General features: G+C 37.9%; 2 protein-coding genes across 2 annotated transcripts; both read right to left on the bottom strand.

Annotated features, from left to right (window-relative positions):
- Positions 1-15,226: 15,226 nt before the first annotated feature.
- Positions 15,227-16,244, bottom strand: LOC134817668 (uncharacterized). The gene is made up of 3 exons (XM_063826930.1): positions 16,084-16,244; positions 15,874-15,956; positions 15,227-15,678 (listed from the first exon to the last, which is right to left on the bottom strand). The coding sequence occupies exons 1-3, from the start codon at positions 16,226-16,228 to the stop codon at positions 15,493-15,495; spliced, it is 414 nt and encodes a 137-aa protein (XP_063683000.1). The 5' UTR covers positions 16,229-16,244; the 3' UTR covers positions 15,227-15,492.
- A 179-nt stretch (positions 16,245-16,423) lies between these two features.
- LOC134817652 (uncharacterized) lies at positions 16,424-25,163 on the bottom strand. Its single transcript, XM_063826907.1, has 10 exons — positions 24,988-25,163; positions 24,700-24,761; positions 24,409-24,503; positions 22,271-24,183; positions 21,902-22,084; positions 21,524-21,689; positions 21,150-21,287; positions 19,692-19,881; positions 18,140-19,499; positions 16,424-16,548 (listed from the first exon to the last, which is right to left on the bottom strand). The coding sequence occupies exons 3-9, from the start codon at positions 24,468-24,470 to the stop codon at positions 19,287-19,289; spliced, it is 2,865 nt and encodes a 954-aa protein (XP_063682977.1). The 5' UTR covers positions 24,471-24,503; positions 24,700-24,761; positions 24,988-25,163; the 3' UTR covers positions 16,424-16,548; positions 18,140-19,286.
- Between the last annotated feature and the right edge of the window lie 233 nt (positions 25,164-25,396).

The raw sequence follows: 25,396 nt of genomic DNA, 5'->3' as shown, positions 1-25,396 counted from the left end.
GTGAAGTATAAATTCTTTATAGCTGCCCGGACTAACGACCACGCCTGCCTCACATGAAGGTAGCCCTTGTAGTGCTCCTCGCGAATTCCCGTTGTAGATTTCTCAGATAATCCAGGGTTATCCTTCCTTGCGGTCCTCTCGCTGTATTCAATGGGGGATATAAACACAAGCAAGTAGGTCGAACACAGCTAGGAGTAGGAATCGGTTCCTGGGTAGGGAGGGTTGTCTGAGATGTTGTGTTTGATAAATCTAGAGAGTTTAGGGGGGGTGTGAGATAAGGGTTGGGCAGGAGAAGAGAGGCTTATGTAGAGGTCTGGGTAGCTTGTTTCGCCATTTGATGATTGCATGTCTGGGGAAGGTAGTTGGAATAGTTACATTTGTAAACAGCTTAATAAGGCGGAATCAGAAACAAACTGAAATGAACCTTGGTTCGAGTTGGGAATGATATAAAGGTGTTTTTTATTCAGTTGCACACGCACATGTGTTACCAATTATAACTCCTCAACGTAAGTTAGGTTAGTCGGCTCCAGACATAATTGGAGAGCACCGTGAATATATGACTTTCATAATTACTGACCAGAGCACCATGACGTGTTCCATGTGATTACGCGGAGTCGTTTACATATAACATCTGCGGGAGGCTACTTTCGCAGCTGAAGCCTGAAATAAGTAAATTGCGACGAAAATTTTAACGTGGTGATGTTTTGCCTCAGCTAATATTACCGTAACCATCTTTCAAGTGAACACGGCGTAACTTGTATAATTCATCCAACTCAGTTTTACCACATGCTATTGGAGCTCTTACAGTGTGCATGGCAATTAGTAATTCACTTTTGCTCAGTTAGATAAGTTTAATTTCTAAATCCGGACTTAAGTGTTGATTGTAATAATGATTGGATAGAGCTGGATCACAATTAACCCCATACATCATCCATGTTATCATGTCACCTGTAGTGTTTAAGGCTTGGATTATTCAGTGCAACCTTTGCTATGAGAGCTCGCATATTGTAACTATAGAAAATCTAAGGGATCTAATTCTAGGTATAGTAATTCCCCGAGAAAATGGGGCCGCGGTAACTCGGGGTTTTAATTGTTCATTAAGTATGTTCAGCCTATTTGGGGAATGGAACTATGGAAATGGCCGCGGTAAACGGTTTTGAGGTAAATCAGGGCACGGTATAATCGAGGTTTTACTGTATTATAAGTAGTAGGTACGATTCTATAACCAAATCAAGAAACTCGGTCTAGTTTGTCTTGCAGCAATGAACAGAAATATTGAAATGTATCATTTAGCTTTGATATGTAAATGCTTTATATAATTTACTTGATTTATAAACAATGTGGATTCTTTTTATTAATGTTGATTTCCAATGAACGAATATTGAAATGTACTCATTTTTATCTGCATGTAAATGCTTTTTATAATTTATTGATTTATAAAAAAGTGGATTCTTTCTATTTAATGTTGATATCTATCAATTGTATTCACACACCATTCAAAAATAACAAATGGCAGGCCTAATTAAAGATTTTATATTCTCAAGGTACCCGGAATGTCGAGAAAATGAATGGGAAGGAAAAAGAATGAAAGAGGAAGTTATTTCAGATTGATGGACATGTGGACACCAGGAATGTCGTGAAACTGAATAGGAAGGAAAGAATGAAAGTGGAGGTTATTTCAGATGGATGAATTAAAGATGATGTTACTTTAATCAAGACATTATTTAGATGATGGAATTTGTGGACAACGATAAAGAAGGCAAAAAAACTGCCGAAAACTTTAAGTGAAAATTGCGCCAGAGAACTTGAAGAAAAAAAGCGCTTCCGATTCTTCCGGTACAGTTCCCACAAAAATATTGAATCTGAAGTAGATAAACTGAGTTGTCTTCAAAACGAAAGCATCACTCGTAAAACTCAAAAAGCGTATCATCTCTCAAAGAAATAACTTAGACAGATCTGAACTCAAGTTCTTATTCACAAGAAAAGCGAATGGATTAGCAGCAAAGAATCTATTTCTGGAGAAAAGCAGGAATATATTTCTTAGTCCTGTGAAACTGACCCAGGGTGAAAAAAAGCAATGCTGCAAGAACGATAAGCGCATTGCTATCTTGTGATCGAGTTAAAGGAGAGCATCCAAAGGGAGGTAGGGTATATGTATGTGCTTTAAAACGTTTTGCTTGAGCAGCGTTATATATTATCTGTCGTTCATAAAATACTATGTTACAAGATATGATTTTTTACATAGTCCTTTTGAATGTCTTGCTTTATAGATTGAAAATTTAGCTTTGGTGTTTTATTTAATTATGTTCAAGTCATATATTCTATTTCATTCGTAGATTATTTTTAGTGGGGTTTTTATTAAACCGTTAACCACTGCCACATCAATTTCAGTGAATTTTCAAACAATGGGATCGATTGTTCAATGTTTTCGGTTCATGATTAGAGAGAGAGGGAGCTTACACACTGAGGATTGGTGGAGGATTCTAGCTTAGTCTGGGGAAATTCGATAAAAATGTCTTGGATCCTAGATGCTTGAAGACTCCTGTAGGACTCGGTGGTGCAATTTGATTTCTGGCTTAAATTCAATACAAACTATAGTCCAAATTTATAATCATAGTACAGAGACAGCGTGTACATGACAGTGTGTACATGATGCATTGACAGTATGTACATCAGTGACGTGTGTCCATGACAGTGTGTACATGACAGTGTGTACAGCAGTGACAGGGTGTACATGACCGTGTGTACATGCAGTGACGAGGTGTACATGACAGTGTGTCCATTGCAGTGACAGGGTGTACATGACAGTGTGTCCTTGCAGTGAACAGGTGTACATGCGGCTTTTAATTATCTAAAACTTATTTCAACTTGCAGATGAAGAGTTGAGATTGTCAATCCAGACGACAAATTCGAAAGATTTCTAAAGAGCAATGGCAAAGAACTAGCAGACTTCTATTAAATGGTCAAGCACTACGTAAAAAAGAAGCTGATCCAACCTCGTGAAAACCAAGAACCCGCTGCTCACAATACCGGTTCAATGTCGGCAGATAATCTTCAGGGAAAATTCTCTAACTAAGAACACCATGACAGTAAAGTGTTTGGATGGACCTTAAAGATCAGTACAGAATATCTTGATATCTGAAAGCCATGAAGGAGTTGACATGAGAAGAAGTGCATACCAGATACAGATCAATTGTGGCTGAAAACCGGTAGTTATCTATTGTTTTACTGATTTAGCAGTCATTATTTATGGATTCCGATTCCTTACAATTCGCAGTTGTGGACTTATATTTAATCATATTAATGTAAGTTTGCTGCCGTAATTTATTTTTTATGTGTTGTTTTTAGCAAATTATATTATAAATCACAGTAAGTATATTATATTATGGTAATTTATTTTAGGCATAATTACTTATGGTACCTACCAGTTCCCTGTACCAGTACCCACTTGAACAAAAAAACTACTGAACAGTGATGGGATGGAAATTTCAGTCGTATTATATGCTGGAAATTTAATTATGAGAAAACCTATGGTATACGTATATATCTCCCTTGTATTTATTTCTTTGGGTTAACAATTTTCTCTCTGCAGGTGTTTCCTCTACAGTTCAGATTCTGAACGACTTCTGGAAGGAATGATAAACACAATGTAAACTGAAACGACGCTGTCAACTAGATAAATCAGTCCACATCTTCAGAAACTGAAACACCACATAAAAAGATTAAACGTCTTTTGCGGATGCTTCACACCAGCTAGGAGGATCATAGGACTCTTATTTCTTAAACTCTAAGGTTGTTTAAGAATTGAAACTGTGGATTTGCAAATCCCAAGTTAAATACCAGCACTGATTTAAACTGATCTAATCAGGAATCCCTAAAAACAGGAACAAGGTGATCTAAACTACCTTCAACGAGATAACAACAACAATGTGTCTTTATCTCGAAAAAAGGTTTTGTCATGAAAAATTGTTAACCCCTATTAAGCTACTAAACGGGAGGGTTTATCAATTCAGAAGCAACCAAATCAGAACCTCATCCATACGCTTGTCTAGGAGTACAAACAGTAACTTACCTCTAAGGAATGCCACCAAGTGTTAGAACGGTGTAAATCATATCTGACTCTCTCGAGCTGGAATATTCACTAAAAGAACATCACAATTCGACGTTAACTGTGACGCACGAGGGCTCACCTTCCAAAACGAATAAGATTCCATGTTGAGTCGATATTGTTTCAACAAGAATTGACGAAAATGATTGGAAGCAAGAGAAAATGAATGATCAATCATACCCTGACGGATCAGTCGATCATAGCTCAAGGATATTGAGCCGTCAACCATCGTCTGTCTGTATACGCGATCTTGTGCAACACTGCAGTGGCCTGTTGTCGGCCTCTCACCATTTTTTAGTAACCATGTAACCAACAGTTATAATGCCAGTTACTACAGTACCAATCAGCACCATTCCACCAGGGTCCTTAATTACACCCCATCCGATCCTTACACTGCAATACTATAGTATCAAATCAGCAACACCCTCAGTCATCACCCTCGGACATTTTACTTTGACGTCATAGGAACACGTGGACGTCATCAGAAACACGTGTGACCGCATTTTACAACCGATCAGTTTCACTTCGCGCTCCCTACAAGCACACACATATACAATCAACAACCCTACAACATCACAGGCAGCTGCAAAACCACCCAACCCTACCAACACACTTACACACACTTACCACCCACCCCACCACTTTCTACAACAAAAGTGGATGGTACACTCCCAATCACACTGAATGGTGACTGCTGCAGACCACCCCCTCACATCACCACACCCTCACATCACCACACCCTCACAGCGTGCCCGGTACTTCAAATCACGGTACCTCACAATAGTCATCGCTGTAAATGGACGGTGGTCGGAGAGACCTAACCAGAAGCAGAGGCATTCTTCAAGACTCTAAACATGAGAAAATGAAACATTCCTGAATCGAAATACATGGTAGCCAAAGACAGACTCCGGATGTGATAACAAGGACAAATTCCACCTTGTTACTGAGCTGTTAAAGGGACAGAACAGCAAGCAAATGAAAACTTAGGTAAAAGTAGAGTATGATGTTAAATTGGCTGATAGTGGACGATGATGATGATAAAGAAAATCATATTAACGCTAGTATTTTTTAGCATTTAAGATTATACGGTTTGTGATGTATGTTACATGGTTGTAAAGATTAGTGTGGTAGTAATAGTGACTTTAATTTTGAAAATGCATATTCTCTAGGCTGTTCTCAAATAGGTTTTAACGATATTTTCTGGATGTTAATTTGCTGAAGTAGATGACTCGAAGTGGAGTGGCTTTGAGCTCGAAGTCGTTATCTTTCAGTTAATTTTACTTCAATTATATGGCCTTTTTGTGTTTAATAAATCAGAATTGTACATGTTGAATTTTGTGTCATTTTTAACAAATGCATATGCTACTGATTGTAGTTGTCGCAATAATATTACTTATGAACTGGACATTTATTTCTCACATGATATATCTAACAGTGAGTGGACAACTCTTTTAACTTTTGTTTCATAAGAGTTTATTAGTTGTAGGAAAGTAGATGTAGTTATGTTCAAGATGGGAACTTTCAAGAGTAATACCTAATTAGGAAATAAACAATATGTGAAGCAGTTCAGCAAATGCGCTTCAACCATACCATATAAGGTAACAAAATATGTATATTCAGCAGACATGTTTTGAATAGGAAGGATGGTATGACGATGGTTCCTGGAGTGGACGTGTCGATGAGTACAGCATTTCCTATCGGGTAGCTTTCTCTTGCTGTTATCACTAGTTTGACTGCAAGAGTACCTTAGAAGGGTAAGTCATGTGGTTTAGTCTGTGGTTTAGTCTGTGGTTAAGTCTGTGGTTTAGTCTGTGGTTTAGTCTGCTGGTTTAGTATGTGGCTATAGTCCGTGGTTTAATCTGTGGTTAATAGTCTGTGGTTTTAGTCTGTAGATTAGTCTGTAGGATAGTTGTGGTCTTAGTGCTGTGGTTTAGTCTGTGGTTAAGTCTTGTTTAGTCTGTGGTTTAGTCTGTTGTTTGATATGTGGTCTAGTCTGTGGTATAGTCTGTGGTTTAGTATGTGGTCTAGTCTGTGGTTTAGTCTGTGGTTTAGTTCTGTGGGTTTAGTCTGTGGTTTAGTTGTGGTCTAGTCTGTGGTTTAGGCTGTGGTTTACTCTGTCTTTTACTTGTGGTTTATCTGCTGGAAGGTGCATATAAAGCTGGTAATCGTGTTATGATCATTATAGTATCGCAGAGCGAACTGATTTCAGCATTCAATTAACAGACCCACAACAACATGAGATACAGGAAATTTTCGATTGTATGGTCTAGAATTTTATTAATGTGGTTCGGTTTCAAATATCGAATCCGACTGGATTTATAAACTAATTAGACGGTCGTGTTGCTCCATCGCAGTCCCAATCCCTCATCCTTGGCACTAGCTGTCCTGTTCTCCAATATACAGTTTGATATTTAGTGTCTGGTTTACCCTACCCTCGTTTTTAGAGTTTCTTGATGCTAAATTTAACTGGATGATGGAATGTGTAACCATATATCTAAGTCACTTCAATGTTCGGATTATTCGGATACGTTGGATTGGATTTGAATTACGATTTATCTTTTTAAAACCAATAACTGGATAGCTTTCCGCAACGTTAGTTATAGCTGCGGATTTTTCATCTTAACCAATCTGCCTTTTGACTGTTTACGTAACGTTTTAACAAGTCTGTTATTTCTGATGTGAGAAATTGAGCGACCTAGAAGCAACGTTAACAACACTAACAACAGATCAACAATACAATAACCGCCTACCCCGTATTCGGTAACTTAGAGGAGAAAACTCAGCTGCTTCATGAGATGGGATCCAGGTTCGTTTTGTCGGATATTCGTGGCGGGATCATTTATCGTTACGTTAGGTCTTTAATTAATGTAGCACTTGATTTATGTAACTAAATGGCGTGTCGAGTGAATAAATGATAAACTACTAAACGTATTAAGTAATAATTATGATGTTTGCAGGTACTGTGTAGTAGATATGTGCTAACAGATGTCGGAGCCATATTCGTGGGGATGTCGAGAGTTTCCTCTGGTTCTCTTAAAGGAGAAACTTCAGAGCTATTGTTCAGTAATCTTCATTCCTCCATTCGTGTGACGTGTGTGTGTATCGTATTATATGTTGTTTTTTCAAGGAAGCTACAATCTCACCTGAACTGTCTGATTTTTTGTTTCACAAAATTATGTAATATAAATAATTTTTAGGGTTACATTTTATTATTCTGGATTAACTGTCCAGTTCCTGATTGTTTTTTGGAGGCTTTTACTTTCCAAGAACTCATCTCTTGGTCAGGCAATATTTCCGCAATATTCGTATCATTTCAAGACATGGTCCCCAACAACTTCCAACCCCAGGTGTTACCGCATACACATCTGACAGAGGGTGGGGCTGCATGTTGCGGTGTATCAGATGTTGTACTCCCCATACCATCATCAGGACACAACTTCAGCCGGGACTCGGAGGTGGACTAAATTGTATGTCCCTTATAACAGCTTCTCAGCGACTTACGGATGATCCTAACGGACTTTACTCCATACAGCAGATATGTGTTATGTGTATTTGTATTTGTTATTTGTATGTGTATTGTTATATTTGTATTTGACTTGTTAATGCATATATGAAGTGTTGGACTGTTTGCTATCATTTCTATTTTTTAACTGATTGTTGTGAATGTATTTGGCGTCGTTGTTGTATGATTTAAATGGAAGTGTCACGTTCCACTGTATATATATTATATAATTCAATTATTGTATAAAAAGTATTACTATTATACAAAGTATCTTCTGTCAACAACATTACAAGAATTGTAAACTTGATCAGAAGTCATTCTCATGTCATCAGAAACACTTGGTGTAAAAACGAAACGGCGGCTATCACAGGGCAAAACCGGCTTGACTGGCTTAGGGGCGCTCCTGGTCAAAGGAATAGGGGCGACTAGAGCTAAAGGAACCTGTATTGAACAGAAGTCTAAAAACTAATGGACGCTCCGATTAACGAGGAGTAAGGACACGATATATTAAACACTGTCTTCCCCACTTGTTAACAAAACATTTATGATCTAATCCACTCAGGCTGCTCGATTATCTAGATTAATGAAATTCCCCCCACTGTACCTGTGTTCACCCCCTGTAGCTGTGTTCAGTTGTTGAGAAAAATACAAATATTACAAATACTTCACATATTTTCAGCGAATGAGGCTGTTCCGCTGGAAAGGATGTTGGCAGTGGTTCGGACCTAACCACTGCTGCCCAATTTTACGGTACTCCTCAGAAGTTCCAAGGAACTAAATCTTACTGTCCAAGTCGTCATGGACAATTTCATGTGCATGAAGATATAAGTGGTTTTTGATGCAAGGTTCATTGATAATCACTGTGATAGAAGTAAAGTAACACGGGATCGCTTGTGTTGATAAAATCAAATCTATATTTGCTGTTCCCCTATTGATAATCGCTGTCGTTGATAAAATCAACTTTATTTACTGTTCACATATGATGGGATACTGGCGAGGGAGGTGATAATTTTTTGTTTAATTAATAGTGAGCACATGTTCAGGCGGCTGAGGAGTCCCTTATTTTATTACCCCAAAATACCAGCTTTATGCCTAAACTTCTTTTTACTGGGAAACATCCATTTACCATGCGTTTATGCTAGATCCGTTTTTAATCATTTATTCTAAGAGCTATTATCTCATCTTATTATTAAAACTTTTCAGAGTTCTACTGTAAGGAGTGAACAGGACGCCTCTCTTGTTGGTCATACCTCTCATCTTAATATTAAATACTTTTCCAGGAGTTCTACTGTAAGGAAGTGAAACTGGACGCCTATCTTAATGGTTTTACCTCTCATCTTAATAATGCAACTTTTCAGAGTTCTACTGTAAGGAAGTTGAACTGGAAGCCTCTCTTGCTGGTAGTACCTAATCTTAATATTTAACTTTTCAGAGGTCTACGTAGGAAGTGAACTGGACGCCTCTCTTGTGGTATACTTAATCTTATTATTAAAACTTGCAAGAGTTTCTACTGTAAGGAGTGACCTGGACGCCTCTCTTAATGGTTATACCTTCATCTTAATTATTAAACTTTTCGAGTTCTATGTAAGGAGTGAATGGAAGCTCTCTTGTGGTTTATACTCTCATCTTTAATATTAAAAATCTTTTCAGAGTTTACTGGTAGGCAGTGAACTGACGCTCTCTTGTGGATATACCTTCATCTTAATATTAAAACTTTATCAGGAGTTCTACTGTAGGAAGTGAACTGGACGCCTCTCTTGCAGGTTATACCTCTCATCTAATATTAAAACTTTTCAGAGTTCTACTGCTAAGGAATTGAACTGGACGCCTTTTACTGGTTATACCTTCATCCTTCATCATTAAAAACTTTTCAGAGTTCTACTGTAAGGAAGTGAACTGGACGCCTCTCTTGCTGGTTATACCTCTCATCTTAATATTAAAACTTTTCAGAGTTCTACTGTAGGAGTGAACTGGACGCCTCTCTTGCTGGTTTATAACCTCTCTCTTAATATTAAATAACTTTTCAGAGTTCTACTGTTAAGGAAGTGAACTGGCCGCTCTCTTGCTGGGTGTACCTCTCATCTTATTATTAAATCTTGTCAGAGTTCTACTGTCAGGAAGTGAACTGGACGCCTCTCTTGTGGTTATACCTCTCATCTTCATATTAAGACTTTCAGAGTTTACTCGCTAAGGTTGTGACACTGGACGCCTCTCTTGTGGTTATACCTCTCATCTTAATATTAAAACTTTTCAGAGTTCTACTGTAAGGAAGTGAACTGACGCCTTCTTACTGGGTTATACTCTCATCTTAATATTAAATTTTCAGGAGTTCTACTGTAAGGAGTGAACTGGACGCCTCTCTTGCTGGTTATATCTTCTCTTAATATTAAAAATTTTCAGAGTTCTACTGTAAGGAAGTGAACTAAATAAAAAAAAACCTGGAGCCTCCTCATTGTGGTTTTTTACCTTCTATCCTTAATATTAAAACTTTTCAGGTTTAATGCTAAAGGATGTGAACAGGAGCTCTTATTGTGGTTATACCTCTCATCTTAATATTGAACTTTTCAGAGTTCTACTGTAAGGAAGTGAACTGGGCGCCTTCTTTCTGGTTATACTCTCATCTTAATATTTAAAACTTTTCAGGTTCTATGTAAGGAAGTGAACTGGACGCCTTCTTAATGGTTATACATCTCATCTTAATATTCAAACTTTTCGAGTTCTACTGTAAGGAGTGAACTGGAAGACTTCTTACTGTTTACCTCTTCTCTTTAATATTAAACACTTTTCCGAGTTTACTGTAGGAAGTGAATGGCGCCTCTCTTATGGTTATACCCTCTCAAGATAGGGCTAGCGAATGTAATAATCTCTACATGAGACATTTAAGGCTTTAGTGTACATATTGAATCATACCCAATACGATCTTGATATGTTTAGGGTATGACATAATTTGATGTGATCACAACATTGGTTTGTTCTATGTAAGCACATCAACATTTGATTTTCTTACTCACAAAAATTCAGCACAGTTTTGGATTGAGCAAGTGTGGGAGCAGTGGGAGGGCGACCAAAACTCGCGCATTTTATTTCTAGGATGTCAGAACGACAAATTTACTCTATCTTCGACCCACATGTCACACAAGAATCTCTTAGCCCTGAGTCATCGTCCTTGAGAAGTAAGAGTGAATCAAATTAACTTAGGATTTCCTAATAGCTCTAGATTCTTTGATGATTTCGGGAATTCTGATCTTGCCCGATTTCCCATACCGTTATTACCGTTTGTATTTAACACGAGTTTGTTTGCCTCTTAAACAGTGGTGTAACGTTACTTTGTGGCCGCCCCTGCTGATTGCAATTGCGCCCTACCCGGAGCCGGAAAATTCGACAGGGCAGTCCACCAATACGGCGCTTTTTCAGTGAAATCAGACCTACAATCAGGGAAATGTCCGCCCCCCGAAGGTGCCTCCCCCCTGCTAGCAGGGTAGCGGGGGCGGTCGATACGCCACTGTCTTCAACCCCATTATCTCCTTCAGTTTACCGGATGAGAACCTACCACACGGGACTAAGTTGACTTGTTACCGTGGGACAGTAGGACCCAGTATTGCTGTGGCCTTCTACTGCAAAACTGAGGTAATCGTTCGACGTCCTTTGCAGCAACTCCGGAGGTTTTTGTTAGTTTTCTGAAAATTGTCAGCAACGTTCAGTTGATTGAAAACTTTGAACCTCATCACGGACGAACCACTGTTTGGATTTGCAACAAATAAAAGTCAACTTTATTCTTGGGCGCGGGCTAAATTGCATTATACACCAGGATTTTCCCGAATAACACATTAAATCCAAGCAGACAATAGCGGCGGGAAGTGGCGCACTGTTTGAAATGGTTTGCAACTCGCCCATTCCACATGACCCCGCCGGAGGACCCCAATCGACAATCTCGAAAACTACATGGTATATGAACTATTTACGTTTGGAACGTGTCACGGGATCCTTTACAGGCAGTGTTTCGTAAGGCTGTCCAGTGATAATCAGTATACAGCGTTACCCGGCTTGTATTGGTTAGTGATGGAAATTAAATTGAAAATTTGCGCAAGACGCGCATTTCGGAGTTTACATGCGCGCTTTACTGTCTTGCGTCAGATTATTCGCGCGTTTTTCGGCCTTTAATCGTGGTGGGGGTCAACATGGCAACGTTACGCATGGTTGAATCACAACTTCACCTGTTGCTGATAATGGTTTCGGGAAGGGTGAATCTTTCAGTGTTACCATTTACTCTTTCACGATACGGCGTGCTTTGTAATATAATATTGAAACTCTTCCCTTTCAGCTGAATATGACTGAGGTAAACACAGCGACGATGCAGCCAGTGACTCAGACGGGTTCGAGACACATTTACAACTCTTAATTTGGAAACTGACACTAGATGATGTATCAAGACAGAATGCAAAGACTTTAAAGTCTTGAAAGGGGGGAAGGGGGGAGTTGTTGAAGCTGGTCACCCATCCCGGGAATGCAAAACCCAAATTCTAATGATCATGAGTTTCAGGGATTTGTTTTGATTTCCGCCATAGTTTCTGTTCCATGGTGACATAGTTAAACTGTTTGCGTAGCTATGAATATTTTACCAGTATTACCATTAAGGATCGCTCACATATCACACAAGGATCGCTTTTTTTGGCCGATTTTGAACCTCTCCTCCGCAATCAGTTTTACACATAAATTTCACTTGCGCAAATCGTTTAGAGACCCCTACCGGCTCTGTTGTATTTGAAACGATCCATAAACCAAATGTTTATGAATGAATAATTTGTTGGTTTATAGTTACTTTTTATGTTCAGATGTTATATTCGTGTATTTGAGTTGGTACGAAGGAAAACAAATCTTAATCACCTTCTTGGGAATATAATGAAAAGTCCGCATTTTGACATTAAAATATATTACAAGAATACATTTGCGGGCATCTCGACATTAAATCTTTAAATACTAAAGACAATGTGAAGGTTTGGGGGACCTAAATTAAAATCTCGAACTCTAGCATGATAATGCGAATCAGCGGTTTTTCCTGAATATTCTCAAAAAGAAATACATTCGTAAAAGATGCAGCAGTCTTTGGAAAATAGGCCAGTATTATCTTGTCATCTCTACTAATTGAAGCAATTTAAGAAACTTTTAAAAAAAATGGATAAAGTTTGTGCGGAAAAAGGGCCCACGGAATAGAAAAAACATCGGGTATTAAGATGTTCGATAAAGGGTGAGTATGGTGGCGGGTTGAGATATGCCGATTCGGATCACGTGACATTACTAACATTTTTATTAAATTCTTAAAATTACTTCCCCGACGAATTCCTGTTTTCAATTTACAAGGACCTTTAATATAAGCAAACTAGAAATTTAGACAAATTTATCAACTCTGTTTTCCGATATTTCTATCAAGCCAAAAATTCAAACAGGCTACTGTCTGTTCACTTCATACTCTTTCTTGGTGGATAATACATTTCATTGATTTGATTTTTATAATTTATTGGATAGCTTGAATACCTTGGCGGGCGGATCCGCAGTGTGCTCTCACCGGCAGCCTCTCTTTCGCTTCTTACGGATTCTGGCTAAACGGGCCAAAGTCCTTATGGGCTGGTCGTCTTGCAATTCCAATTGTAGGAGTTGATAGTTTTGTTTGCTAACTCTTCCTGCAAACAGAATGTGGTTTATCCATGAGATTCGGAACTCGAACTGAAATGCCTCTGGAACTATATTAAGCCACACAATCTTATCAAATCGCATAATGTCAACAAAGAAATGCGTAAAATCGACTAGCAAAAAGGAGTGTAATGTTACTTTTGTCGTTGGTTAAACTGTGAGGATTCTTCGTCAAACTTTTTCGGTTTTAACTTGCCGATTACGAACATGAATAGGGTTTTGGATTCTATCATTCCTCCACACCCTTAGCCTTTCGATCCTTTTCGACTTCCCTCCTCGATTCTTCCTGTGAATTGTTAATCCTTAAGTTTACGCATAAGCGACGATTAAATGGGTATAAAACAGGTCTTTTGAATCAATTAAGGAAAACAACATTTTTTGGTTTCAACTCGCCAACTGATACTGTGATACCTTAATTCCCAAAAATTTGGGCAACAAAAAATTTGAGCGGGCCTCTCGCCCAAATTTTTTGCAGACCAAATTAATTGCATAAATCTTTTCCGTCTGCTAAATTTTTTGCTAACCAAACTTTTGGCATTTGGCCTGTGGCCCTGAAATCTATAGAAAGATGGCTTTTTCTTCATATCCAAGTGAAATAATATTTGAAATTTTAGTTTTCTAATCTGTCATTCATGGCTTGACCAAGTAAAAAGGCTTATATTTTAAATGAATAGAAATAACTGGAATAGCTAGCAAATGACTGGAATAATAAGGAATAATAATGAACTAAGGCAAATATCTAACTGAAATTTTAGTGGAAAATCGTTCATTTTTCGAAGAATTTGTGCCCAAATTTTCGGTCGCCCAAATGAGTTCAAATTTTCTGCCCAAATTTTTCGGGCTCAAATAAATTGTGCTCAATATAATGGCACACAAATTTTTGGGAACTAAGGTAGCTCCAAGTAGATTCACTTTAAACTCGAATCAGTTAATTTTGAGTTGAAATTATAGAGTAACTAGAGACTAGAGAGCCTGTGGTCACAGGGAGGAAGCTAATGGAATTTCTTGATAGTTCATTATTATTGAATCATAAAATATCCATCCCGACCGAAGATAAAGCCGATGAAAATGTAAATTGTAACATGCACTGAACACAACTTAATAACTACAAAATATATCGTAATCGAGTCCCAACCCCTGATTACGTAATATACGAACGACCCCCAAGGAAAAAAGGAATCTCCGAATTATAATACGTATTATGATTTCATAATCAAGAATTATAATACAGCAATTTATTTGCTAGATCAATCATTACGCGCGCAGTTAGACTTGATTGCGCGTCACACATGCGCCGACAAGTCAATGAACACGTACTAACCGAAAAGGTTTTCATAAGAGCATTCGTTTGTGTGACCGATTTTGGCAACATGTTACCGAATATAATAAATCTCACTAGATCGGAGAATGGAGATCCCTGCATAAATCCGACATGCACATTACATCAGCATTCAGCAATAGATGAAACTTCAAACTTACTTCTGATTCTTCAGATGACGACTCATCAGAAGGTGAATCGTACCCGCGTTCTGCTCTCTGAAAGGAGCTTATTATCAAATAATTTAATGGCAATTTGAAATTTAATAACAATAATCTCTGAAAAATAGCAAAGATAAATTACCCATTATCAACGGCATGGTATACGAAGGATGAATTACAACGAATACTACTAAATATGAATTAAAAAGTCCTGTAACCTTCCTCGCTTTTTCTTCGTCCTTCTTCCTATCTTCCTCCAATTCCTCTCGGCTTGTGAAATGTCTGCTGTGTCCTTTGTACTTTGGTCGTCCTCGGCCTCTGCCCATTGTGTCAAAACTTGCTACAGAAAATGAAAAATTACCCTACAAGAACAAGATCAAAATATCGATAAAGTAAAAAGGACACAGCACACATCACCATTTATTGGTTCAAGTCGATAAAGAAAAATGTATTAAATGCACCTAACAAGTGAGTATGCATCTCGTTTCAAATTTACTTTACAAAATCTTTGATACGATCATAATACAAATGCAATCTTTATATATTCCAATTAAGTGTCTGTATTGATTCTAAGTTCTTACCAAAAACCCGTTATGACAATTCAGGCCAACAGAATAGCAGAGCCTTTAATAAATTATTCCAACTTTCCAAACAAGATTGATCAATCTCTTCACTCATATAATATTGTCTTCATTATTAAGTTTAAACTGGTAAACTACAAACTAAGATCGACTTTTTCTCCAATTTCGTGCTCAGCGGGAACAGGTCGGCCTACTTCCCAGGCTTTAGTGTATGTTGTGATAAAGACGGGCGCAGTGTGCCCGCCCCAAAACGGTCGTTTGAAACCGACCTCTTTTAAACGAGCCTCTTTCAGTTCTTCAACGGCTTCCATCTTCTTTTGCTGAAAAGTTAACCATCTTTTAATTAGCATGCACAATTGTTGTTTGCTATTCCAAGTCTTGATTTTTAAAACAAACCTTGATAGGATTGTTAAGAACAATTATTGTTTTGAACAGTTTTTTTTCTTCCATGACCTAGATAGATCACAAATTACTTGACTTTCACGTGACTTTCACTAGAATTGGTAAAAACTTACGATCTTCTTCTGGAATATACACTCCTTATAATCATCCCACCAGAACTGACAACTGTCCCGTACTTTATCAAGGTGCGTGTTCACTGAAATTATATAAATATTATAAACTCAACAAATCATGAAACATCTCAAAAAACGAGATGGATTGTACTCTCAATTGAAAATAAGTCATAAAAGAAGAGTGAAAGTGAAAGTGAAAGTAGGACCTACATGCGCACTTGTAGTAGCGTTCACGGAGAGGAACACAGCGAACAGAGGTTTCCTGGCTTGCGTCACACGGCACTCCATTAAACTTGTTAGCTCTTGTTGCCCCCATATCGGACATGTGACTCTCGTCCATGCCGTTCAACGACATTTTGATACTCTGTTTACTTGCTAGATGAGGGTTTAAATCAGTAATACTTAGATTATAGATCAAAACTCTTTTAAAACAGTGTTATACAGAATTAAAAATACACAACGAATATCGTACAAATTACTAAGTGAAGCCAAGATTAACATGCAAAACATAGCCCAAATGAATTAAAATCAGAAATGAAAAGAAAAATGGTGATTCAGATAAGGCACGTCAAAAGTAAAACATGATATTAGAATCGTTACCTCAATAAACATTGTACAAGAGAACATTATGAACGAGTGATACAAATGGTCTTCAATTTTTCAACAGAAACAAAACTGAACATCATATGACCGGGGGGTATGCAACGACCATTAATGACCATTAATGACCATTAATGACCATTAATGACAATGTCAGTTTTGTCAAAATTTCATCTACTGACATTAATGGTCATGTTTTTTCCGGCACTTCTTAGAGCGAAAAGGACGGACGCCTGCATCACTTAGACCCTACCGTAAGTTAACTAACTACAAGTATATGTTATTATTTTACATTTACAATTAGAGATTCGAAAGAGAAAACTTAGAATAGAATCTTCCGTGGTTAGGCAGACCTTCCAGAATATCACTTGAGTGGATTCTAGAGTGAGTTAGGGATTACATTTATTAAGTTCGAATGTAATGAAGAACAAATTTTGCGGCCACGGGATTTAAACCAGATAACAGTTGGTGACTTATAATAGTTATCAATAATAATAATTCAAAGGGCAATTTAGGAGTATCAGATCGTATCAATAGTAAAATAACAATCAATAATAAAATAATAATAACACGGGTATTAAAATTAAATACTTCGTTCCCGTTCTTATATCATATCAAGATTTATATTTTAGCCAAATCATTATGCTAGTCGATTATATAGTAATTACACAGTAGATGAACTTATTCAACTTTAGCACTTCATGAAATACATCGTCATCAGTCTGAATCGGACAACAAAAAAGCTGATCTTTTCCTAGGATTAGATAGAACAATTCGTTTACAGTTCAATACTCTGCCTTTGGCAGTTTAAAGTTTTGACCCAAAATCGAGCACTGTCATCATGATAGGGACAAATTGATGCGGCAGGAATTCGTCTAGATCTGAAGTTGCCCTTTTTTGAAGAAGAGACACTCATTGATAAGATGGTACCGAGGCAACGAAGGGGACGTTTAGCATTTTTTGGAACAAAGGTAGCACTTAATGAGTCGCCCTTTCGAATTGTTCGACGTTGACAGGGCTTAGAAGAATTTTTGCAGCCCGGTTGATATGGCACAGAACCCTCGAAACAGCCGGTACCAAAAAATTTCGATCTCCGACTTTTATTTCCAAATATCGTCTTACGATGGCATAGAAGGTACTGTGAGGAGGTATTGAAAATCCAAATTATCAAAAGCAATCAACACAAATAAAGGAAATCAATACAATTCAAATCCACGCAAACTGCAAACAAGCATGTATACTAAGTCAACTGCAAACAAGCATTTATACTAAGTCAACTGTAAACAAGCATTTATACTAAGTCAACTGCAAACAAGCATTTTATTTTATACTAAGTCAAATGCAAACAAGCAAACAGACAAGACAAGTTACCAACGTATAACAGAATGGTGCTTGGCACTCATTCCGAAACCGAGGTCCGAGCCTCTATTAGGCGAATATTAATTCGTTTTCTCAAACGAGACTCTGGCAATCGATGTAGGGGGCTGTGAGAAACTTTATAGAAGTGATACAAAGTGATCATAATTGTAAATTTCTTGGACATGTTGCTTCCAAGATAGTTCAGAATTTCAATTATTTAATGACCATTAATGACCATTAATGACCATTAATGACAATGTCAGTTTAGACAAAATTCCATCTACTGACATTAATGGTCGTTGCATACCCATGATTCATATCCGATCTATGATCCTCACTTTTTATTTCTGTAAACATTCTCAGGAATAAGAACATGGGGTTTCTGAGCAGGGATAGCATTCTCCCACAACCTATCATTAGCTTTAAACTGATCCCAATTGATATAGTACAATTTACCATCAATCCACTGTTTGTGATCTAGCTTTGTCATTAACTGAAGTGATGAAAGAGGAACAGTTTTATCCACGCGCCTGCCAAACATATTGAGATGAGATAAGGTAGCAGTTGTGTCCTGATTCAGGGATATCTTACCAATACACCTGGCGTTGTACCACATAGTTGCGGTAAAAAGTAGTGAGGAAAATATGAGAACAAACCCCAAAGACGGCACCATACCGTTAGAGCTGGTAAAGCATAGTAACCCAGTTCCTGTCATTGAAGCATTAAGTAGCCACATCATGGGATACCGTGTTTTCATTCTGTTCATCATTTCAGGGTGGACTAGGCCCACGACGTTGTCATCAGCTACGATCGGATCGAAGGGATCTCGAGGAGTTTCACTCAGCTGTAATGTATGGGATGTATGGAATGTTCTAGATGACTGCTGAACAATAGTTCTGTGAGGATACTGGGAGATATTTACAGGAGATTGTAGAGTTCTTGACAGTTGGTTGGAGGAATTGCGATGGTGGTATAAGAGTGATACAGGTTTGGTGCAGCGAGAACATCGAGTAAGAGTTGAGGGTAAGGTAGTGTAACAAAACATACTTCTAACTCTAAAATGAGGGACAGGATTGTTAGTGGTTCAAATTAGTATGAAGAATAGATAAGGACATCATTATTCAAAGAATGATGCGCCAAAGTCTACATGATGATCAAGCTCAACACCCTATGAAGCTTGAAAGTGAGATAGGTTTCTGCCTGTTTCTGTATAATAACACATTTCGTTTAATTTTTTGGAGGAATACTCGGAATGAATAAATTAATATACACAAAGGTCACGGCAATAATTTAACAAATCCAATAAGTTATAACAATAAGTTATATAGTTAAAATAACTCTAACCCCACCCCATAAAAAGCTAAAATACGGTTAAAAAAACATTAAAAAGGGTCTTTCAAAGTGTGAATCTGAAATCATTTCACGCCGATAAATTTCCTAACTTAAAAATAACTTCAGCACCCATCGGGAAACATCAAATCATCACCTGTACCATCAACATTACCAGATAAATCAATCTCAATGCATTCTTTATTATCATGACCATTTTGTTCTGGGATCGTTCCATTCATCGTGATGGGTCTTGATTCCATACCAACCTTGTGTTTCGAATAAAGAGGTTTCATGGCTCGCTGTAAACTGTTAGCCAGATTTGGAAACAGGAGCTCCTGAAACAAATTGACTTCAACATCCAAATCGTCTCAAATGTCATATTATCGTCTTACTTACCATTTAGAAAATTAAAACGACATAATTGCGCAATAACCATGAATCATGATGTAAACGGTACAATCATAACAAACTTTATTTACTTAATCAAAGAACATTGAAAGGTTGTGTGCAATCTCCGTGCTTAATACCTGCTGTGCCAGAAGCTGCTTAACCCGGTGGCGCTCCTTAGGTTCCTCGAAACACGCCGGACAGTTCTCCGCGATCACGGGCAGATGTTTGGTCTCCGCGAAGGTGCGCAGATCCCGTTCTCTGACGTAAACCAGGGGACGTATGACACGCAGGTCTCCTTCTGTTACTGTGTAGTTTGCTTTCATTGTCCTGGTGGGGTTACAGGTTATGGTCACAGTGGCATAAATTTAAAAAGTGACTGGGAATCCGGTCTGGAAAGAAAAACAAAGACTAGATATATATTTTAAAAACGACTATACGATAATACGATTTGATGATTTGAGATTTCATTATGTTTCACCCTCAATTCCATACCATACTGTATCGTGCATCTTTGCTGATTATATTACCGAGGTATTATTAGTTATTCATAACTGCCAAAAATGTGGAAATAAAATTGTCGTCAGCAGGCTCAGAAGTGAAGAGCAGCAGAATTAGAGCTAGAACCGACTACTAAGCTACTAAGCTACTAAGCTACTAAGCTACTAAGCTACTAGACCATGACGTGTAGTAAAGTAATATTTATATATTTATAATCGCATGGGACTTGTTTGCACGTTCCTGCTAATTGCTCGACTAGAAAAAGTAGTGGACTAGAAAAGCAGTCTTAGATCCCTGTAGATTCTTGAGAATGAAGAATTACCAGGAATATCTGTCGCGCATTTTTTGTCCCAGGAATCAACAAGAATCTAGCTAGATCTCACATATGTAATGCGCTCGATTCGAACGTCTTAAGAACCCCTGAGAGCGACTAATTTTAATTTAATTTAAATATTTTTTGACAAAAATCATTCGGTGGCTATGGAAATATTATGACTAGGAATTATATTCTGAAATTCCTCACTTTTAGCCACTGGTTTATAACAGCACTTAAATATTGTAAAATATTTACATCCAGGATAAAACAGTAATATTTATGGCAAAACTCATTCACCCCAAAATTGTAAACCGAGAAACAAGAACTTGACACCCTCATTAAACATTCATACTAAACATTCTTACACTGTAATCGGATCTTAGTTAGTGTCTTAGATAGTTAAATAATATTCGCACCTGAGTAGTCCGTTGTGAAATATGGACATGAAGGAAACCCGTCTAACCCTAAAGTGGTGTCAAGACTCGAGAGACTAAAATAATTATTACCTAAATAGTATTTAATTCGCGTTTTTGACACAACTTGGGAGTCCAAATTTTGGGCACTAAAATTATTATTCCTTGGCCAATTTTTATTTTTTCATGCTGATTTGAAGGCCATTAAAGCATTTGACCCAGTCAAAAAAGTTTCAGTTGTATATCTTTTACGGTTTTTGCGGAAAGTTGCGTTAAAGTTGATGCCGTGGTGTCAGTAAAATGGCACGGATCCATATATATTATATATATATCGTCTCGCTTTATATATAGTTGAATAAGAGCCGCACCTGAGTAGCCCGTTGTGAAATATGGACATGAAGAAGCTCTCGCAAAGATCGTCCAGGTGTTGTCCCATTGCTATCACGTTGTATCCATGTGCCCGGGCAGCTGCGTATATCCGACCTCGCTTCATTCTACTGCACAAACTGAAATATATAATTATAATTATCATGTTACTGGAATGTGCAATGAAACTAAAAATACTGTAAATTAAACGTACTGAAAAATAAGGAGCTGACTTAAGAAGAGTTGAAGTCTTCACCTTCTCCTTATCCAATCAGAGAATCAGGTTTTTCATGTACCATAATAATATAGCTCGATTTTATCATTTAAAAACGAAAGGTTTTAAAAATTATACGAATGTTAGTGGTAACTAACTAACCTGCAGATACTAGAAACCTCCTCCATTTCCTCAGCTTGTTTCAAAATACCCTGCCTCTCGAACAGATACGGTACACCGAGTTCCTTTAGGTAAGGAATCAGCGGGGCGGGGTTGAATGTTGGTGTCATGGGATCTACTGTTACAGCTCCAAGCTCAAATACTACACCTGGTTGGCGGAGCAGATAATTTAATAATGGTATTACTGACATGGTTATTCTATTCTGTTTAAAAAATACTTAGTCACTTACCGATCTGAATTTTTATCAGATAAACCAGGATCGAAGAAATTAACATTTGGTACCAAAAAGTTATCAATTCTTTTCTTCTCATACCTTTCTTTTTGGTATCAAAAAGTTATCAATTCTTTTCTTATCATACCTTTCTTTTTGGCAATGAACTGGAACTGTCTAAGGGCGTGAAGTAAGGAAAGTGAATCCTTGCCCCCCGACAAACACAACAGCACTTTATCACCATTTAATATCATCTGGTACTCCTCGATGGCTTTCATCATGGGTTTCAGGATGTTCTTGGTGGGGGCGTGCCACTTTGCTATCACTGGATCTAAATTGATACAATTACTTAAATAACTTCGGGTTTAGAAACTGGTTATTTTGATTTTAACCGAACTGAAAATAAAGCTTCAGTGATATTTCGCATTACAATTACCAGCTTTAGTCTTGGATATAATTACACTAATTTTCAATTGATAAAAAAAACAATCATGATTATAAAGTTGTTTATTCAAACCTTTTGGTTTGGAGGAAATGACAGGACATTTAGCTGTCCCGTTATCATTAGCAGGGGAGGGAGCATTGAATACAACGGATTCAGCTTGAGTGCCGTTCTTAGAATCTACCTCAAGTATCGTATGATCAGAAGTTTTGTTATGCAAACTTGAAGAGACAGACAAGATATCTTCAGTGGACTCGATAGCTGGTGTTTTGTTCAAATGGTGACGACTGAAGAAGGTTAATCCATAAAAGAGGATGTTGAAAGGAAATGAGACGAGAGAATTAAGGAATGTAAGACTGTAATGTATGAGAGAAAAAGGGGCGGCTCCTGGTTGTGACGTCTTCCTTGGAGCTATGGAAAGCGGTTTTTGTTCTACTGAAGATTTGCAATGATATAGTATTTGGTCTAATGTTCTTTTCCTGAAGGCAATAGTATCATCTGAGTCCGTTTTATTCTTCATACTAGGAATAAAGGGTGCTTTAGTTAGAATCGGTTGTGACGCATTGACCTTATTAACAACATCGGCAGGCAACAGAAACCATCTCAAATCATTGGCATCCTGAAAAACTGCACTTGATCCTTGGACATTACTGTATCTGGTGATACCTTTAAACACCTCTTCAGCTTTCTTTAGACATTCCTCCATGTCAAGATAGGATTCAACAGGAAACGATTTAGTCCTCACACCACCACTGTCAAGTTTAAGATGAGATAACCACCGTCTGTTGTTGAACTGCAGGTTGTTGAGATGGTGCCACTCACCCGTCTCATGGTTACACCTATAAAAGGGTAGAAGCTTCCACCCCTGCTCCGCCACCAGCCGAACAGCACGGACCACAAACTCTACAACCTCACTAGGAGTAGTGTAGCTGATAGACAGTCTGGCAACGCCCGGTCTGAAGATTTCATGTGAGCTGTACTCTTTGGTTCGCCGCAAATGGTGGCGATCCAAATTGGGGTCTTCGGATAAGAGTTTAAGGTATGCATTGTTAAGGTTTGTGTCGAGCCCCAGGAGCCGTTGAACATATGGCCCCGCACACAAGCAGCCACCTCGAGTTTGAATGCCAAACAAATCGTTCAGCAAGGTGACCACGTAATTGTGATGAAGGTATAGTCCGTCGTGCTGAATAAGAAAAGAAAACAGCGGGATTTTAGTGTATTCAAGATCGTCTAAAAGTATAAGATTAGGAGTGTCACTAAATCCTGCCCTAACCTTGTCCACGATGTTCTGGTTGATAGACATGATAGTTTGAACCCCAACATTAAGTTTAACATAGCAAGCCAGAGCTGCCCTGATTGAGCCTATTATATTAGGAGTCCCCCCTTCCTCCCGAAGCTCTGGAGCTTTAAAATACCTCGTCTCGTCCTCTTTTACATAAAACACAGTTCCTCCGCCACTCACAAAGGGCGTGGAGTTTCTAAAGAGGTTCTTCTTAATTACCAGCACTCCCGGAGTTTCAACTCCGCCCAGGAACTTATGAGGAGAGAAAACAATAACGTCTTTATACGCTCCTTTTATCACCGGGTTCATGTTCATTTCAATGTACGGTGCACCACTAGCATAGTCCACGATGATATGCGCATTGTGGACGTGCAGGATCTGAGCGAGTTTATCTACCTCATACACAGCCCCGGTAACATTGCTAACCCCAGCAAAGCACCCAAACACCACTACCTCCGGATCCACAGCTCGGATCTGCACCAGGATCTGCTCCAGCTGCTCGCCCTTATCTGGGGTATCAGCTAACAGGAGCACATTCTTAGTAATGTCCCTCCACGGAGTGTAAAGTGAATGGTGGGTTTCCTCTCCTACAATGAATATGGAGTTCTCCGCGTCTATGATGTGCCTGAGGAGGGAGACTACGCCTGTTGTGCCGTTTCCATGGAATATTACACTGTCTTTGTCGGAGTTAGCGTTTACTGTGTGCCTGATTAATTATAGGGTATATTTGAGTTTGGTTGTGTGTCATACTAGTTAGTTTATTGTAAAAAAAGGAAAATTGAATTTCAAATAAGATGATCTTTCAAAAACTTTAAACATGATTATCACAAAAAGCAGATATCAATATGCTGGTAGCAGATGAGATTATGCGGATCATGCAGATTTAAAGATCATTAATCATTATGCACATATTTTCAAAAAACAAATTCACCTTACAATCTGGCGAGCCTCCTCTCGAAACATGCTGATCTGGGTGGCGGTGGTATTGGCCATGGAATGTGTATTGGCATACCACGGCAACACTTCCTAGTAGTAAGTAGTAGTAGTAAACCACCATGTGCCTCAATAAAAATATTACAATCATTTATTATTATATCAATTTATCATTAAATATTTCAACAATATCAATAACGTATATGGTTGATCCTTCACACTTAGTAAAATATATAAAAATAAAGTTAATCTACATTAAAGAATAAATAATCTATATTATATAAATCACCTCATTAATATAGTCGTTTATAAACTTCAACCCTCTACCAGAGGCACTCCAATCGCAATAAACTGAGGAAGAAGTTATATGAAACGTGGTTTGATAGTGGGCCATCACGAACTTTGCCCTCATCTACATTAAATATTGATGGAAGTTTATCAAGATTATAATAATATTGTAGTTCCAGACGTTTGGGGATGGGTATTTTATGGGTATATTTATATTATGTACCGACAATCCCACAAGGTATACAATATAATATAATAAATGATAAAGTTAGAAGTTCCGTTCGCTAACCTATTTTTCTTCCGCCAAAGGGACCACGAAAACTCTGATCCTTGCCGATTTCGTTCTGATGAAGATATTCCACAAGATCTGATCCTGTTTTGTTGTCTAGTTTGTTTATTTCTCGGATCTGTTCATCTTTGATATTGTCAGGTATGTCGTAAGACAAGTTTGAGGCATTTCTTAACATTGCTGTGATGTTGAATAAGTTGGATAATGTGCGGCTTATAATATTAATTAGAGGCCGCACCCAAAAATGAAACGAATAGTAGGAATTGTAGTTTTATAGTGAAAAATATAACTTTTTTATAGTAGGTGGAGACTATCATTTCGTCCTCAGTAATCAAACAAATTAAACAAATACTAGTATTTGAACAACGTTTGGAAGAGAGCTCTTTAGTTTGTCATTTTAATTTGTTCT

This window comes from Bolinopsis microptera, chromosome 6 (assembly GCF_026151205.1).
Source record: "Bolinopsis microptera isolate Bmic1 chromosome 6, MBARI_Bmic_1.0, whole genome shotgun sequence".
Taxonomy (NCBI): Eukaryota; Metazoa; Ctenophora; class Tentaculata; order Lobata; family Bolinopsidae; genus Bolinopsis; species Bolinopsis microptera.
Note: the sequence above shows the minus strand (reverse complement) of the source record. Positions and strands in the feature narration are given on the sequence as shown.

What these genes read in the sequence shown, in the direction of transcription:
- LOC134817668 (XM_063826930.1), bottom strand. Translation starts at nt 16,228, where the DNA reads ATGTCGTTGAACGGCATGGACGAGAGTCACATGTCCGATATGGGGGCA. An exon ending in ACGCTACTACAAGTGCGCAT is followed by an intron (nt 15,957 to 16,083) that starts GTAGGTCCTACT and finishes ATATAATTTCAG; the next exon opens with TGAACACGCACCTTGATAAA. An exon ending in GTATATTCCAGAAGAAGATC is followed by an intron (nt 15,679 to 15,873) that starts GTAAGTTTTTAC and finishes TTAACTTTTCAG; the next exon opens with CAAAAGAAGATGGAAGCCGT.
- LOC134817652 (XM_063826907.1), bottom strand. Translation starts at nt 24,470, where the DNA reads ATGGCCAATACCACCGCCACCCAGATCAGCATGTTTCGAGAGGAGGCT. An exon ending in GTTCATTGCCAAAAAGAAAG is followed by an intron (nt 21,690 to 21,901) that starts GTATGATAAGAA and finishes TCCGCCAACCAG; the next exon opens with GTGTAGTATTTGAGCTTGGA. An exon ending in TTTCACAACGGGCTACTCAG is followed by an intron (nt 19,882 to 21,149) that starts GTGCGGCTCTTA and finishes TAACCCCACCAG; the next exon opens with GACAATGAAAGCAAACTACA.